The following is a 17,509-nucleotide window of genomic DNA, read 5'->3' on the forward strand; positions in this document are numbered from 1 at the left end:
GCTTATTTCCAACGAAATAATTAGTAAAGTGTGCCACTTGGGATATTATTTACATTATGAAGAGAGGATATACAAAACAAAATTATAATTTTGAGCGATGGAAATAAGCAAATTAGCACAACACCCCATATCCCCATTCAATTCAATGCAATTCATTTAGGGCTTATAGGGGAAATAGCCAATAAGCTTTTGCACAAAATAACACCTGGACCTCTTTGGTGGGGACGTAACAACTACAAAGAAAGGTAAGAAAGCCTTTTAGTATGGAATTCTCCTTTAACACAACTATTTACGAAGCAAGGGAGCCAAATACTGCCAGAGACTATACTTTCAACTCATAGCGAGAGTATGGAGTAATAAAGAACAAATACTGCCAGAGACTATACTTTCAACTCATAGCGAGAGTATGGAGTAATAAAGAATAAGGTCCTTTAGAATAATTCTCCCCCTACTGTACCTGCTGGAGGTGCTTCATGCCCTCGTCATCCTCGGTGTCTCCTCCGGATGGAGGGAGGAGCGGAGCAGCAGAGGAAGGAGGAGGCAACAGCAGGCCGGAGGAGGAGGTGGTGCTGTGGTTGTTGGGGCTCGACCGGGCCTTGGAGCTGCCCACTGGAAACACATCTGACACAAACAGAAACCAGTGGTTCTCAAACCTTTATCATATCAAGGACCCCTTAATTAATGTGTATTTGGCCGCGGATCCCCCATCTGAAAGGATTTTGTGCCAAGGACCCCATAAAAGATTTAAAATATTCTAACATTCTCAAAGAATGTCTTTCTTTTTTTTAAATAGCTGATGTGTCTGATGATGATGATGCCCTGGGGGTCCCTAGACCCCACTTTGAGAACCCCTGCTTCAGACCACATACCACCATAACTCCATGTACATGAAAGTGTACAAATGCTCCATTTGTTTAGCCGAGCTCACAGAAGAGGGAACATAGGGATGCACTGATGAATCAGTATCTCACGATATTTCGACATCCGCAAATTAAAAAAAAGCTATTAACCGATGGCAGTAGCCGATCTTTATCTGTTGTTGATAAGCATAACATTTTGTGTTGGCTATGTTGGTGTGTAGGTTATCTGCAGCCTACCAAGCTGTAGAATCTGAACATTTATTTATTGTATTGAAGGATATTTGTTTCCCTGGCACGAAATGGGGGAATCAGTATGGGCTAAATTGTTATTTTAACCCATTCTGGGAGGGAACCCCTTTTGGTGTTTTAACTAAGCATTATGGGCCCAGGCCGTAGCGTAACGGTCTGGGCACCGGACTGGTAATCCAGTCGCAGTGTGCCGCGGGTTCGACTCCCGGACCCGACACGGCCTTTACTGCATGTCATCCCCCCATCTCTCTCCCGTTTCCTGTCAGCCTACTGTCTGTCCCTTCAAAAATCAATAAAAGGCGTAAGCCGCAAAAAAATATCTTATAAAAAAAAAAAAAAAAACTAAGCATTATGTTATACTTTAGCTATTGAAAAATAGCAGATCTACAAGCTCATAGCGCGCCACTCGGTGGCGCACTATGAGCTTGTAGGTCTGCTATTCTTTTTAAATCGTGAAAATGCGGCACAAATCTTTGAATTTTATATATTCTTTCAGAATACTTTTTAAACATTTCGACGTCAGGCCTGAATGGGTTAAACATCGTGATCGGACAAGAACTTCCCTAACAAATCAGTGAATGAGAAACGGTGCATGATGTTACCTTCACTTGGCATGTGGCTGTTGGCCTTGGCAGGGTGGCTGTTGGTCATCTGGGGCTTGTCCGTCGCCATGCCAACGGCGCTGGGCTGCGCCTCCTTGGCCATGGGAGGAGCAGAGAGGGCGGGAGGAGAGGAGGCGCAGAAGGAGGAGGAGGAGAAGGAGGAGGAGGAGGGAGGAGATGCTGACTTCGCCTCGCCGTCACCCATGGCACCCGAGACAGCTTCTTTACTCTCTGAAAAACATGGTGAAACATAGTGGAGAGCATAATGAACCACCGTTTCCCCAAACACAGGGATTAAAGCAAAAACAAACAAAAAAATCCCAAGACGAAAAATTATTTTCCAGACCCAATATCTGATGCGTGAAACGTTGTGAGAGGGGAAAGCCCCAACACAGGATTTGTCGGATTTTTTGAAGCATTTTTCCAACGTCGGATTTTCCATATATTAATGACACTGATAACGACGTGCATAGCACGGAATGTTTTTTTTTTGGGGGAGGGGGGGGGGTGATGTTGGTAAAATCGTGTTTCCCTTAAGTTCTAACCACCATTTTGCACACACGATCGGTCATTGATTTGAGTGCATACTCGCTTGTCGTCGATACACCCGGTAGCGCTGTAGTGTGTTGCAGAGCACCCGACGTCGGAGCCTGTCCCGCCCCCTTTCATGACGTCGCCAGGCCCAGGAAATCCCAATGCATTTTTCCCCCATAGACATTTCAAAACGTATTTATTTAAAGACCTTTTAAGCGAAGCCAACTCTTGTCGTGACAAATCATGACAACAATATTTTGGACCAAACAAATAATTACAAAGAAGAAAAAAAAAAAAAATGTTTTTTCCTACTTTCCAATTCTTTGTTTGGCCCGAAAAATCGTGTTTGTTGTCATGATTTGTCACGACAAGAGTTGGCTTTGCCCGCGGCGTAAACGTCTTTAAATGAATACTTTCTGAAAAGTCTATGAGGAAAATGAATGGGGATTTCTTTTCCGGGTCTCTCGAGGGGACGGGGACTGCCACGCTCTATAGAGCGATTATCATGGAGGCATAAAAGAAGGCTCAAGGCCTTCTTTTGACAGCACAGTCAAGAAAAGATTGGCATTGGCACGCCTGTATGGGTAACTTTTTTGAGCTGATCACATCAGGAAAACTCATGCGGTTTTATTTTCGTCTTTTAAGATAGATTTATGAAAAGGAACATCTTGCGAGGTTTCTTTGTAAACAAGTCGCCACGCTGTTTGAGAGGCATCCAGCTGAAGTGTCAGACGAGCAGACACAGACACTTCATCTAAACTGTCTTCTAAAGTGTCTCCCTCAAACACATCCATTATGTATGTTTTTAGTGGCAAGCGGACGAGATCAAATGTGTTTGTTTACATCCCCGTAGTGGCTCGACGGCATTCCAATAATACGCTTCAGGAGTGGATGTACAGATTTGGACCAATCAGATCGTTTTTTACTCAACGCGAACAGAAGTGATTCGGTCGGCGTAGGCATACCTACCGGATCTTCCTTCTACACAAATTAGTCAAAACTAGACAAAGTTGACATTTTTTATAAAAAAATAAAACCGTATGAGTTTTCCTGATGTGATAAACTGTCAGAATCAGTGTGTTTGTTTATGTGCTAAAAGAGTGACTTTGAGAGCCGTTTCCCCGTTACAATGGAAGTCAATGAGAGCCTATTTTATTTCATAATTTACTATTAAACTGCACAACGGAGCGAAATAATTAATAGAACGGACTAGTTTGATCAAAACAAGGTAAGAAAACAACCCAAACCTCCAGAAAAGTGGTCTTACCCTTTAAGTAATGCAGAAGTGTAACAATAATTCAACTCTCGAGTGTAAAATGGGACCGTGACATCCATTCTATAGCAGTCATTTGTTGTTAGTAGCATCAGGCATTCACAACTAACTGCTATCTTTGTCAACCAAAACTGTGAGCTTTTGCTGTGCCCACTTCAAAGAGCTACTGATCTTACACCTGTAACACATTACAATAACGAGCCGTTATCGATCGCTCAGACTAGCTGAGCTATCGAAACAAGCTCAGCTCGGCAGGCACTAGGCAGGCTGACCAGTGACCGAGGACTGTGTGAGTGTGAATGAGAGAGAGAGAGAGAGAGAGAGAGAGAGAGAGAGAGAGAGAGAGCAGATGAGAGAGGCAGGGCTAGTGGCCTGTGGAAAACTGACAGACTGCAACGTGGATACGTCTCTCAACCGCTCTCTCAAACTTCACCATGCGTTTGTAGTGTCAGGTGTGGAATTACAAACAACAAATCAGTTTTAGGATACGTGATCGTGGAAAAACGATCAGGAAACATGCACGAATTAAGTTAATTAACCCAATCTCAGTCACAAACAACCCGATAGAGGTGGAGCGACCATGTCTCTTTTCTCACCTGTGTCTTTGTCTCCTCCGCCGTTGTAGCTTTGCTCCGCGTCAGCGTAGCTCTCCTCGTCCTCCTCCTCGATCCCCTGGAAGTCCAGCTCCTCCTCCAGGATCATATCCTGGCCACCCTTCTGGACGGGAACACAAGAAGTCGATTAAAAAAAAAGGCTTCTAAATCCTAAAATGTTTCTGAAAAACCCATGTTTCTATGTCAGTGGTGCTCAACCTTTTTCATGTCAAGGACCCCCAGAATTATCTGTATTTGGCCGCAGACCCCTAACTGAAAATATGTAGTTCCAGGGACCCCCCAGAAGCCAATATTATAGTTAAAATCACACCCGTGTGAACTGAGTGGTGCAACTCCCCCAACTAAGAGTGAGACGTCATCGAAAAACTCCCTCCGCAGTCTAACCGACGAAAACAAAAATCTTAAAACATTAATAACTCGCAATCTAAATCATCCCGTCTAATTATGAAAAAAAGATCCTGTGTTAGACGGCGCTCCGTGGTCCAGTCGCTATAGTCGCGATATATTTATTCTTACCGATCGACTCTAGAGTGGTGTGGCTATTGTTAGCTGCTGCACACACACATTCACAAGCAGATCTACAAGCTCATAGGGCGCCACCGAGTGGCGCGCTACGAGCTTGTAGGTCTGCTATTTTTGAAAAATCAAAGAACCACTGACATTTTTAGAATCTGATCTCAGGTCAGAATGGGTTAATCAGACCAGTGTGTGTCCAGTGGAAACCTCGTATGAATCTGATCTCAGATCAGAATTGGTTAAATAACCCCGGGCAATTAAAGTGTTAATGGGTTAAAATCAACAAATGTCTCATAACCACAACACACATTTTTTCCCACAAATAAATTTGGTATAGGAGGAAGAAAAAGGAGGAAACCCAAGTATATATAGAGCTCCTGGGCCAACATGCTCACCGTGATGCACATGAAGGCTCCGGAGGAGTCGAAGGTGCCCATCTCGCCGTCGCCCTCGTCCGTGCACCACTCGGGCAGACCGTGGAGGTCGTCCTCCGGTCCTTCGCTCGCGGCGCGCCTGCGGCCGCTGCCACCGTGCCCGTCCGCGTCCCGGAAGTCAAAGTCAAACTTCCGGCGGCGGCTCTCCCCCGGAGCATTGTGGTCCCGCCAGCCAGCTGAGCGAGGACCACCGTCTGGGTGGGGGGGGGGGGGGGGGGAGAGACACGTGACAGATTAGTTAAGTTTACTAGCCCTTACCCGTTGTGAGATATTTGCCCGCCTTGTGGCCGCGGGGGGTACTGCGCCCTGGGTGCGTTTTCGCATTTTTTATTCACTAATAAATTCATTATTAATCATTAATGTGTCAAATCGAAAAAAGGGCTTTGTGAAGACCTCCATATTATTATGGTAAATTATGTGTGAAAAGTGGGAGTGATTTGGTGCAGGCAGTGTGGAGCTATGACAGTGTTTCTGACACACAGACAGACATTGATTGAATTATAGTATGATGATGATGATGATGAATCGATTCATTAAACTCTACACACATTTAAAAACAAGGTCTCGGGGTTTAAGGACATATCCATGTCTATTCAGATCTTTGATCAAAATATTGTACAACTTAGTCAAACTTCAATCAACTTAATTGAAACACAAACTATTGTTTTTTTCTTTTTTAACTCAATTTGGGGGCGGGAACACCTTTTGGTGTTATGCTATAGCTATTGAAAAATAGCAGATCTACAAGCTCATAGCGCGCCACCGAGTGGCGCGCTATGAGCTTGTAGGTCTGCTATTTTAGAAAAATCGAAGAACGACTGACATAGAAACATGGCTTTTTCAGAAAACGGTCAGGATTTAGAAGACAATTTTAGAATCTGATCTCAGGTAAAAATTGATTAAATAAGTTGCATTTGAATCACATTGAATGATAAGCAAAGCAGTGACTTGTGACTTGCTACATTTCCTAGACGTAACCATATAGCAGTAAGCTGGGCCATGCTAGGTTTTTATGGTGTTGGACATAAGCTCTGGACAATCTCGGATGGACATCTCGGATGGACGGTAGGACAGATGGAATGCATAAAATTATAATCCCCTTCCCCAGAGGATCAGTTGGGGGCAAAATCCTTGAAAAACACAAACAGTTGAATAGCTCTTGGGCTCGGGTACTTTGATGTGTACGCTGACGCAGAATCCCATAGTAAATGTCGTCGCCGGAAAATAAATTCACGGCAATTTTTTTTATTGTAGACTACCTTTTTTTTCACTGAATTATATAAAAAAACTACTAAAACTAAGTAAATATACTGACAATTTTGTCCACAAATAAAAAGACATTTATAGAATCTGAAATCATGGGTGTTATACTTTAGCTATTGAAAGATAGCAGATCTACAAGCTCATAGCGCGCCACCGAGTGGCGCGCTACGAGCTTGTAGGTCTGCTATTTTTTTTTATCGTGAAAATGTGACGCAAATCATACGTCTTTCTGAAAACCGTCATGATTTAGAAGACATTTATAGAATCTGGAATCAGGTCTAAATGGGTTAAAGGTATATTCAGTGATTTCACTCAAAAAACCTTAGGTTTCGTTTTTGGCTGTGGGACCCAGCCTTTCGTCCAATCAGGATAGAGAGTCAAAAACGAAACCTAAGGTTTTTTGACCCCCAGGGGTTAACTGGGGACAGGGAGGAACTCCTTATATGGCCAGCACACTCTATAGTAGGGAGGATTATCACAACAAAACAAAAAAATAAGTGATATTTGAATTAAGTGAAATCACTGAATATACCTTTAAGACAACAAAATATTCTAAGTTTTGCAGGTCTGAGAGGCTGAATCTACTCAAAACGGTGGTCCGTGGGCTCAAATGCCAAATAAATATAGGCCCGATGATAATATGCCGAGGGTTGAAAACCACTTGTCGTAGGTGACTCGTGTCAAAGCTCGTACCATCCCTGCGGATAACTCCGGCCAGTCTCCAGCTACTGCCCGGCTCACCACCACCAACAACACCACCGCCACCGCCACCGCCACCGCCACCGCCGCCGCCGCCGCCGTTGCCGCTGCCGCCGCCGCCGCCACCCTCCTCCTCCTCCTGCTCTTCCCGGAGGGTGCGCCAGTTGTCGCTGTCTGCGCGCGTGTACTCCTTCCTCCCGGGAACGGCGGGAACGGCAGGCGCCTCCTCAAAGGAGCCGGGACGCCCCGGGACCTCTCGGCGCAGCGGCTTCTCAAACCGACGCTCGCCCCTGGAGCAAAAATGGGAGAAAATAACTTTTTATGTGTTTTTCCACGACCTGACTTTTTGGTGCTTGTTGTTACACGTTTGTAAAATGGCAACGAATGCACCCATGGTGACAATTGTAATGTGAAAATCATCATGAATACCGTAATGCGTGCAAATCATTCGTAGTATATCTTTGCAGGGTAAGATTGAAGTAGTGCAGCTAAGTGTTGGTCTCTGTTATACTTGAGTACCGCAGAAATAGTGTATCTCAGACAAATTAATAGTGTAAAAAAGTTAATTCTACTTTTGATTTTTACGAGCACAGCTGGTGTCTTTTTTCACCTTTTGAGGTGTTCATCTGCAGACAGATTTTGTCACAGAGTCCCATATGAACTTCTTCTTGCAAGGGCAAGATGTAGTCTACGGTTGCTGGCTAGCTACTACACTACAACATGCTTACAATCCATGTTGGACATTTCTCATGAATTATTTTGAATTTATTTTCTCATTCCAAATAACAGCATAACATAATAATGGCAAGAGAAAACAAAAGTATATGGCATAAGGCATATACATGTGAAATAAGGCGATGCCATTTTCTGCAGAAAACACTCGTATATATACTCTTAGCAGAAAGCACTTTTATGGCAGCAATAGTATCTTCGTACAAAAGCAGCAGTAGTCAGTGTCACGCCATCTAACAAATGGGACTGGATCGGGAGGTTAGGTCCGCAAGTCGGCCATTGTGAAACAGCAGTAACAAGCAAAAATTTGTTTTGGAGGTTGATTTTCATTTTTTTGCCATATTAAACATGTTGAAGGTTTTCATTAAAAAACAGAAGGAGTCATCGAAAGCTTATGATTATATTGCCAAACAAGGCTTTGCTTTGTGTTGTGTTTCTGTGCAGTCTTTTGGGGTGGAGAGTACCTTAAACATGCGGGCCCAACATTTGCATGAAAGGTGTCGATTGGTTCAATGGCTGTATTGTCTCTGGTTTCACCCTCCTGTGCACCGCCCATCTTCACAAGCATGTGTCTGTGTTTACATGTCGGAGCAGCGGTATGGAGAATGCGTTACTGTCGCTCAACAAACGTTCAGCCACTAGGGAAAGTTGCTCTGCTCTGCTTCAGCAGATAAAGGATTATTCATTCATTCTTTTTCCTCTCCCGTGTGGAGAGCATTATGGTGACGCGAGGTTAGTGCTTGGTTCATAACGTTGTCGTCTGTATCGTCGTGTATCAACAGCTAAAAATCCTGAAGGGATTGAATAAGTAACGCCCATTAACGGGGCCTGAATGTGTGAAATCTTTTGGAAAATGTGGATGTGCTTTGAATGTTATGGTTTAACCCATTTTGGGGCGGGAACCCCTTTTGGTGTTTTAAAACATTATGTTATAATTTAGCTATTGAAAAATAGCAGATCTACAAGCTCAAAAATAGCTATTTTTTTAAATAGGATTTAGAAGATCTTTTTTTAAATCTCAGGCCTAAATGGGTTAACAAGATTCAAATGACCATATCTCAAATATTCTTCTGATTTCAATAAATTACACATCATAACATTCTGTGCTTTCATAATCTGTAAAAAAGCTGAAAATGACCACGGCTCCCTTGTGGCCCAAAGCATTGTATTGTATTCAGTCACAAATGTGCAAGATACCAGCAGAACAACAATTTCCTTGTATTTCTATACTATAGCAGTGGTAGTAACATCAACGGTATCAACTGTATATACTGTATGCTATGTATACATTGTGCAATGGTGGGTTAATTACACTATACAGGATTAAAGACCTAGTGAAATGAAAAGTATGTTTTTCACACTTTTAGACCATACAGTATATCCGTGGTCATCATATGGCCATACCAAACAATGGGTGCCAAAACAATAAGAAAATGTGTATTTTTATATCAGAAGTCCATTTAAAAATCTAATTTTAATTACTTCCTTTGAACGAAATCGTGATGCGCGATGACGTGTTGAGTCCAGCATGAATAAAAATGAAGATCGATTTCATTCACCCATCGTATTCCCATTGCTGCACGTCTGTCCAAACACAGCTGCTTTTGACTACAGAACTACTCCGTTTTGAATCTCATTCAAGATGACATCCAGACAGTGCATTACTCCTTTTAAACTTAATCAGCACACTAAAATATGTATCTGAAAACAGTATGGGTTTCAAATAAGCCTCACGCTTTTCTGCCCATCAACGTCACACATGTAGAGGATCTACGTCCCATACCCTGGAGGGATTCGACGTTCTGATTGGTTAAAAAAAAAAACACACACCGTTTCAGAGTGAAACAACAAAATTAAACTCCTGTACTTTTCATTTCACTACGTCTTTATCCATTTGACCAGCACCAGTACTAGCCTCCAACCAAAAGAGTTGGCTGACTCACCTATCATCCCAGCTCTGACTTCGGTGAATCTCTCGGACACTGCGCCCAAAGCCCACCTCTGCCTCTTCAATACTTCTTTGGTAGAATCCACCTTCTCCACGGCCTCGACCTTGGCACAAAAACAGACACACACACACACACACAGACACACACACACGGACACGGACACACTCCATCATTCTTCCAAAGCCATTTCCTCGGCTGTCCCAAAGCGGATGTCGGGTGTTTACCTTGGACATTTATATGCCAACGGCGTCGTGACTTGTGTGTGTGTGTACAAGGTGAACTCATGTGTGCGGCAATCGTACACAGGTGTGGACCGACAAAAGGACGACTATTTGGGCAGGCCAAGAGGAAGTGTGGTCAGTCAAGATGGCAGAAGACGACATGGAAATACACATTTACAAAGGGACGGCTTGAATAAACTGTGTTGTTTTCTTTGGACCGTGTCCATTGTAGCTTGAGCTCAAGGCTTTGTGCTGCGGTTTGACTGGTGTTAATGTGGGTTGTGGTTGTTAAGGGTTTATTGGGAGCACATAACCTATGCATAACGGAGCGCAATTAATATTATTATTTCTTTTGTATATCAAATTTACTTTGTATACTTATGGTCTAACATTTTAGTTGAAGCCTTGGCAGAGATATTGTTCTTACCTCGACCTCCTCGCGTGGCCCCTCGTCCTCGGACCACTCCAGCCGGGGCGGCCCCTCCCACTCCTTTTCCCATGAGCCTCAGCACTGCCACACTGTTCACAGACATGGAGAAGTTCCTCTGCACCCAGAGAGCAAGAGAGAGACGGGGCAAAAACACAGAATGGAAAGAGCAAAATGGAGGAATGTCAGGAATGTGAGCTCACTGTCACACACAGCAGCAGCAGAATAGATCGCTTTGAACAAGAGCATATGTGAGTGAAATGGGAAGAGATGGAATGTGTGAACTGCCGTTAGTGTGTTCACCGCGGAGAGAAGAGCCGTTAAGGCAGGGGGTGTCAAACCGGCGGCCCGCGTGCCATATATATAAAAGGCGGTCAATCCGGTCCGTTGGATGATTTTGTGAAAGAATGTGGGAAGAAAAAGCTTGAAAAGCGCCTGGACTACATTTGCACCGACCACTACTGACGATCGTAAAGACGACTTTAGAGCCGACTACCTAGTGACGACCTAGTCATGATTGGCTGCCCTCCTAGCAACCTAGTCATAAAAACCCACACTCTGAATGCCGCAACAGAGTGGCAACAGAAGCTAATATTATGAGCTAACTGGAGCTAGAGGCCAACCATAACAAAACACATTGAGTGATCCCACAAAAGAACGTCGGAAACTGACCAATATGGGCACTACAAAAAGAGCTTGTTGCACCTGGCAGTTATGACTGAGTCATTCTTGTTCCCCCCCCCCCCCCATCTCATTCTCTTTGATCTCCAGGGGTTATAATAAAACAAAATGTCAGAACTTAGGCAGGAAACCAGGTTCAAATGTGAGGTAGAAGAGGTAAGTTACATAGTGCAGCTTTAAGTGTGTGCACCAGAGTGAGAGAGAGAGAGAGAGAGAGAGAGAGAGAGAGAGAGTCTGACCTGCTCCTCCTCAGTGAGAGGCACCAGTGCCAGGGGCTGCATGGGCTCATCTTGCAGAATAGCAGCAAACTCCTTATCCTGCATGTCCTCTGGGACCTGAACACACCACCACAGCACATGTAAACAACAGTGGAACCTGGGGGAAATACAGTCGCTCACAGGTTCGCACACAATAACAAATCGGGAGAAATGTCCCAGCCCCTGCAAAAAACAACGGCATCCCTAGGCACACGCCCAAAGGGATGCTTCAGGTAACCCATCTGATTTCAGACAAGCCGTTATTTCTATTCAAAAACACTTCTATCGTCTAGAGGTGGAACTCAGAAAACGAGTAATGGGTTATGGGATTACTAACATTCCTAATATGTTTCCAATTAAATCTTCACCAAAATGTGAATGCTTGCCTTGGTTCCATATTCAAAAATTAAACATTATGATTTAAAATGTGTCCTTTTTCAGCACACGTCTCTGCCTAAATCATCCTGTCGTGATTTATTTCTCGATACTGACGGGACAATTTTACTTACAGATTAAGTAAGGGATACTTTTACCTTACTAAATCTGATGGATCGACCTAATAAAACCCCACCAAATAATCAACAGATTAAACAATACTTGTTGAAGACATATCTATGAAAAACAGTCTTTCTATAGTGGACAATATTATGAGATTGCAACGTGGTATTCATGCACTGCTATAATCACAAACACTCAGCGGTGATAAATAACCTAATGTGAACTATCCCTTTAAATCAGTGGTTTTCAACCAGTGGTCCTTGAGGGGGTTCCAGGTGGTCCCCAGCTAAATGGAGTTTGTCTTAAGAGCGTAAAATGAAACCAAATGGATCCATAAGGGTCCATTTGGTTTCATTTCACGCTCTCAAGAGTTAAATCATTGTTAAACATCTGCATCACTTAATTTACAAAAGGTCTACACAATTAGAGAACGGAATTGTGGACAAAATCCTATCCAACGTTGACAAAAATCTTTAGTTTTGGGTCATTAGGTCTAAATCTCATCAAATGGTGGTCCATGGCTGAAATGCTGAAAGAATTATGGACCTTGATATGAAAGGGGTTGGAAAACCACTGCTGTAAATCAAAGATTAGCAGAGAGACGTCTCCTTAGGGCTGGGCGATATGACAAAATCTCATATCACGATATAGAATTTATTTTATCACGATAACGATATACTCACGATATAGCATATTTTTTACGATACCTATTTTTTTATCTAAAAGAATTGATTTTTGTTCAGGTCGAGTACTTTACTGTACTGTACTGTACTGTACTGTACTGTACTGTACTGTACTGTACTGTACTGTACTGTACTGTACTGTACTGTACTGTACTGTACTGTACTGTACAAGCTCTCCTCCCTGGCCTCTGTCTGTGTTAGGCTGCACAACAGTGACACTTGGTGGTGACAATAGTTATGCTATTTCCGTGCTCGGATACAGGGACAGGGACACACATAGCTGTCTATAATGGTTGCACCACTCAAAAAACAATTAAATTCACATTATCCAGTCTACTTATATGAATATAATACTGATGCCCTTCCCATGCACAGACAGGCCCAAAGCAAGTACAAAAATATTACAAAATAAAATGTATATAATAATAATTAGAGGCTGAACTCAATTGTTCAGCCTCTGTAGACACTTCTACAACATTGCTTTTAATTGATCTTTTATTTTTTGTTATTCATGTCCTCACTGTATTGCATCACTGCTTGTTTTTTAATGTCGTTGCCTTGCTTTTCTTTTTTTCTCCATTGCTCTGTAAAGCACTTTGAGAGCTGCATTTCATGTCATGAAAGGTGCTATACAAATAAAGTTTTATTAGTATTATTAATAATTATTATTATTATGACAATTAAAAAGAAAAAATAAAGAAATAAGACGTTGCCATTCAGACACATAAGTACAGGCCTGTGTCTGCATTAAATTGGCTTAAGGAAAAAATAAATATCTCATGTCACAGTTTGTCACTACAGTTGTTTCAGTTCATTTAAGCTCTGTATAGGGAATCAACATGTTCTGTTGTAGTTATAGTTTAGTTTGTTAAAGACGTTGGGCAGCTTAACGATGTTTAATTGACTACAGGCGATAGAGTGAGAGAGAGTGAGAGAGAACGCGATCTTGTCGTCAACTCTCCATGCGTATATGGGAGTCTGGGACGAGTGGGGCTTTTTCTTTTCCTTTTTTTTTGATGATCACAACAAAGTCAGCGTCTTGTGTTGTTGTTGTTGTAAGCTGTTGCTGAATTAAGGACTTTTCAAATGGAATAATTTATTTGGAACAATAAAACAAGACAGACACGCAGCAGGACTGCACAGGTAAGAGGAACGTCTTCGTCTTGGAAGAAGTTTGCAGTGCACTCGACGACGGACAAGCTTATTGTTCAACTGTGTAAAACATGCGTGGCTCACGCAATTTATCAATTTGACCCAACATGAAACCTGCATTTATAACAGTGAATGACCGGTTACTTTAGGGCGCGTTCGGAAATAGCGCACTAGGCGCACTGTGCAATGCAAACTGATAGATTAGTTCGCTCCGGTGTGGTATTTCCGAACGTGCCCCTTACACCGCTCTGAATCTCGTCAGCCATCATCTCCCTTCATGTAATCAAAACCACTTCCATATCCATACAATGGAAGACGTTGCCCCTCTTTTAGGTGCAAGCACCACCTCGGCTTGTGTTGTGGTCGTGTTGGCCTTTGAGTATATAATAGAGAAGACATCCGAAAGGTGTTGGCTCACTGTTTTCAGTGCGCGCGGTGGGCTGCTGGGCATGCCGTATATAAGCGCTGTGACGTAAAATACTGCTGTAAAGCGAAACGGCGATATAAGCGATATAGCTTTTTTTTCGTGATAGACATTTTCTATCGAAAATACGATATATATCGTCATATCGCCCAGCCCTACGTCTCCTCCTTCTCCTCACATTGTCGTCTTTGATATAAAGTGCTAAAAATCTCCTCCTCACCTTGTTGTCTTTGATATAAAGTGCTAAACATCTCCTCCTCACCTTGTTGTCTTTGATATAAAGTGCTAAACATCTCCTCCTCACCTTGTTGTCTTTGATATAAAGTGCTAAACATCTCCTCCTCACCTTGTTGTCTTTGATATAAAGTGCTAAACATCTCCTCCTCACCTTGTTGTCTTTGATATAAAGTGCTAAACATCTCCTCCTCACCTTGTTGTCTTTGATATAAAGTGCTAAACATCTCCTCCTCACCTTGTTGTCTTTGATATAAAGTGCTAAACATCTCCTCCTCACCTTGTTGTCTTTGATATAAAGTGCTAAACATCTCCTCCTCACCTTGTTGTCTTTGATATAAAGTGCTAAACATCTCCTCCTCACCTTGTTGTCTTTGATATAAAGTGCTAAACATCTCCTCCTCACCTTGTTGTCTTTGATATAAAGTGCTAAACATCTCCTCCTCACCTTGTTGTCTTTGATATAAAGTGCTAAACATCTCCTCCTCACCTTGTTGTCTTTGATATAAAGTGCTAAACATCTCCTCCTCACCTTGTTGTCTTTGATATATAGTGCTAACATCTCCTCCTCACCTTGTTGTCTTTGATATAAAGTGCTAAACATCTCCTCCTCACCTTGTTGTCTTTGATATAAAGTGCTAAACATCTCCTCCTCACCTTGTTGTCTTTGATATAAAGTGCTAAACATCTCCTCCTCACCTTGTTGTCTTTGATATAAAGTGCTAAACATCTCCTCCTCACCTTGTTGTCTTTGATATAAAGTGCTAAACATCTCCTCCTCACCTTGTTGTCTTTGATATAAAGTGCTAAACATCTCCTCCTCACCTTGTTGTCTTTGATATAAAGTGCTAAACATCTCCTCCTCACCTTGTTGTCTTTGATATAAAGTGCTAAACATCTCCTCCTCACCTTGTTGTCTTTGATATAAAGTGCTAAACATCTCCTCCTCACCTTGTTGTCTTTGATATAAAGTGCTAAACATCTCCTCCTCACCTTGTTGTCTTTGATATAAAGTGCTAAACATCTCCTCCTCACCTTGTTGTCTTTGATATAAAGTGCTAAACATCTCCTCCTCACCTTGTTGTCTTTGATATAAAGTGCTAAACATCTCCTCCTCACCTTGTTGTCTTTGATATAAAGTGCTAAACATCTCCTCCTCACCTTGTTGTCTTTGATATAAAGTGCTAAACATCTCCTCCTCACCTTGTTGTCTTTGATATAAAGTGCTAACATCTCCTCTCGGCCGTAGCGATACTCGGCCAGCTTGTACTTTGGCATGGCGGGGGAAGGAGGGGGGGAAGTCACAGTCCCCCCACTGGACAGTGCACGGAGCCTGTGGAGACACCAAGGAAGTTGAACGTCAACCCATATTTCTTCAGTCAATATGGATACTATTCATCAAGGAGACAAAACATGCATCCTTCTTGAGTCGTTATATTACTAAATCGAATATAAGATCTTTTTTCTTCTTTGTATGGAGGGACAGACAGTAGGCTGACTGGGGAGAGAGATGGGGGGGGGGGGGGGGGGGAAGACATGCAGTAAAGGCCGTCGGGATCGGGAGTCGAACCCACGGCACACTGCCAGATTGGATTGCCAGCCAAGGTGCCTGGACCACTGAGCCATGTCCCCAAGGCCATAAGGTCCTTTTTTAATGTCATTGCTATAGTTTCTATTAAATGAAACAAATGTATTATAAATAAAAATGTGAGCCAGTGTTTTGCCATGTCAAACACCACACAAAAAGGACATGAACAAAGACGGCGGTGGGGCAACAATGTTTCACAAAGAGACACTATGCAGCAATCGCGAACATGTGTGCCCTTTTCAGTCCCTCGACTTGAGATAAAAATGTAATAGAGAATCTGTGATATGAATAGCTGGGGGGGGGGGGGGGGGGAGAATTCACCACCTGTGCACGGCGGGCTATTATTGTGTAAGGTAGATAGAATTAACCGCCTAGTAGGGGGTAAAGAAATGGCCCCCAAATCAGCACTTTAAAAAACCACGATGAATGTTCTGTAAGGAATCCTCCCACGCGGCAGGTTCCTCAGAAACCACTTGGCTAAACAGACAAACAGTTAGCTTTCCAATATCAAGATCTCATTTTTTAAGATGCCATTACTAGCAACCCAAGGTCTGTAGCCTAACAATGGCTCTATTCACATGCCTCTGCACAGTGTCACAATGAGTAATGGCACCACATCAAAACCATATGTAGCTCCGAGGGGGGCGGGGTGGGGGAGTTGTGAGGTAGAGGAGGTAATATTGAGACGGAGGGCAAGAATGCATCGGGAGGAAAAGGAGAGGGAGCTCAACAAGCCTGTGACTTGTAATAAATTCAGTCACGATGTGTTCGATACGAGAAGAGCCAGGGCTCTCAAGCTAAATATCATACTTTTAGACTAGAGCATTTGTGATCGAGCATTTACTTCTTCTTGTGGTTATTAAAGTGAACATAAAAACACACATTTGGCTCTTCCAAATTGACACGTGCCAGAATAATAACTTTGTTATAGTGCATGCACGATTCTTTGCTCAAATGTGAATCTCGATTTTCCCTCCACGAGAATTGAGATCCCCGATTCACTTTGTTACCAGTTGTCTGGTACCACACATCCATGACGAAAAAATGAGGAAACAAGTCCACCAGGGCTAAGAGGGAGAGTGGCTGCAGAATGCAGATGTGTATAAGGGAAGAATATTTTTGCATGGCTGAGCTGGCACTGCACCAAGAATGCATACAGCAGTCACAGGCCATTAGAGCCGGAGAGCCTGCAAACCAGACTACGCCTCCCATTAAGCTCTACACAAACACTCACTGATGATGATGGGGGCCATGAAAGGAGCGTCCACGTCGCGGCCCTGGGAGTATTGACGAGATCGACGAGATACTGCTAATCCTTTCACCACAAGCTACGGTTACAAGCCACAACAGCCACAAGTTACGGTAATAGGCCGAAAAGCGGCAAGTTACAAAGCTACAGAACACCAAGAGAAAACATCGTGCCTGGAGATAGACACAAAGATCGACGTCGAAAACGAGGGACCTCCTCAAGACCGGCCTTGACAGTCATATCTGTGACTGTGCAGGCCTCTATGACAACTACGTCAGCATGTTTGAAGCGGATCCCTTCTCAGATGAAACAACTGCCCAAGGCGAGAAGGTGATGGAAAGCATTGCGCAAGAGCGAAGCAAGACCTGGA

At 43.1% G+C, this 17,509-nt stretch overlaps 1 protein-coding gene across 3 annotated transcripts in view; it reads right to left on the reverse strand.

Annotated features, from left to right (window-relative positions):
* LOC310875402 (GRB10-interacting GYF protein 1-like) overlaps window positions 1-17,509 on the reverse strand; it is a 44,456-nt gene that overhangs the window by 16,077 nt on the left and 10,870 nt on the right. Inside the window, exons 4-13 of one of the 3 annotated variants that reach the window (XM_083788619.1) lie at window positions 15,506-15,635; window positions 11,294-11,389; window positions 10,374-10,491; window positions 9,720-9,828; window positions 8,241-8,348; window positions 7,039-7,334; window positions 5,044-5,276; window positions 4,115-4,232; window positions 1,712-1,942; window positions 458-621 (exon numbers count right to left, since the gene is read on the reverse strand). In XM_083788619.1, coding sequence (XP_083644745.1) covers window positions 458-621; window positions 1,712-1,942; window positions 4,115-4,232; window positions 5,044-5,276; window positions 7,039-7,334; window positions 8,241-8,348; window positions 9,720-9,828; window positions 10,374-10,491; window positions 11,294-11,389; window positions 15,506-15,635 — 1,603 coding nt within the window. Of the gene's footprint in view, window positions 1-457; window positions 622-1,711; window positions 1,943-4,114; window positions 4,236-5,043; window positions 5,277-7,038; window positions 7,335-8,240; window positions 8,349-9,719; window positions 9,829-10,373; window positions 10,492-11,293; window positions 11,390-15,505; window positions 15,636-17,509 lie in introns of all 3 variants that reach the window. The other 2 variants (XM_083788618.1, XM_083788620.1) reach the window with 2 other exon arrangements.

This window comes from Protomyctophum parallelum (assembly GCF_964188405.1).
Source record: "Protomyctophum parallelum genome assembly, chromosome: 18".
Classification (NCBI taxonomy): domain Eukaryota; kingdom Metazoa; phylum Chordata; class Actinopteri; order Myctophiformes; family Myctophidae; genus Protomyctophum; species Protomyctophum parallelum.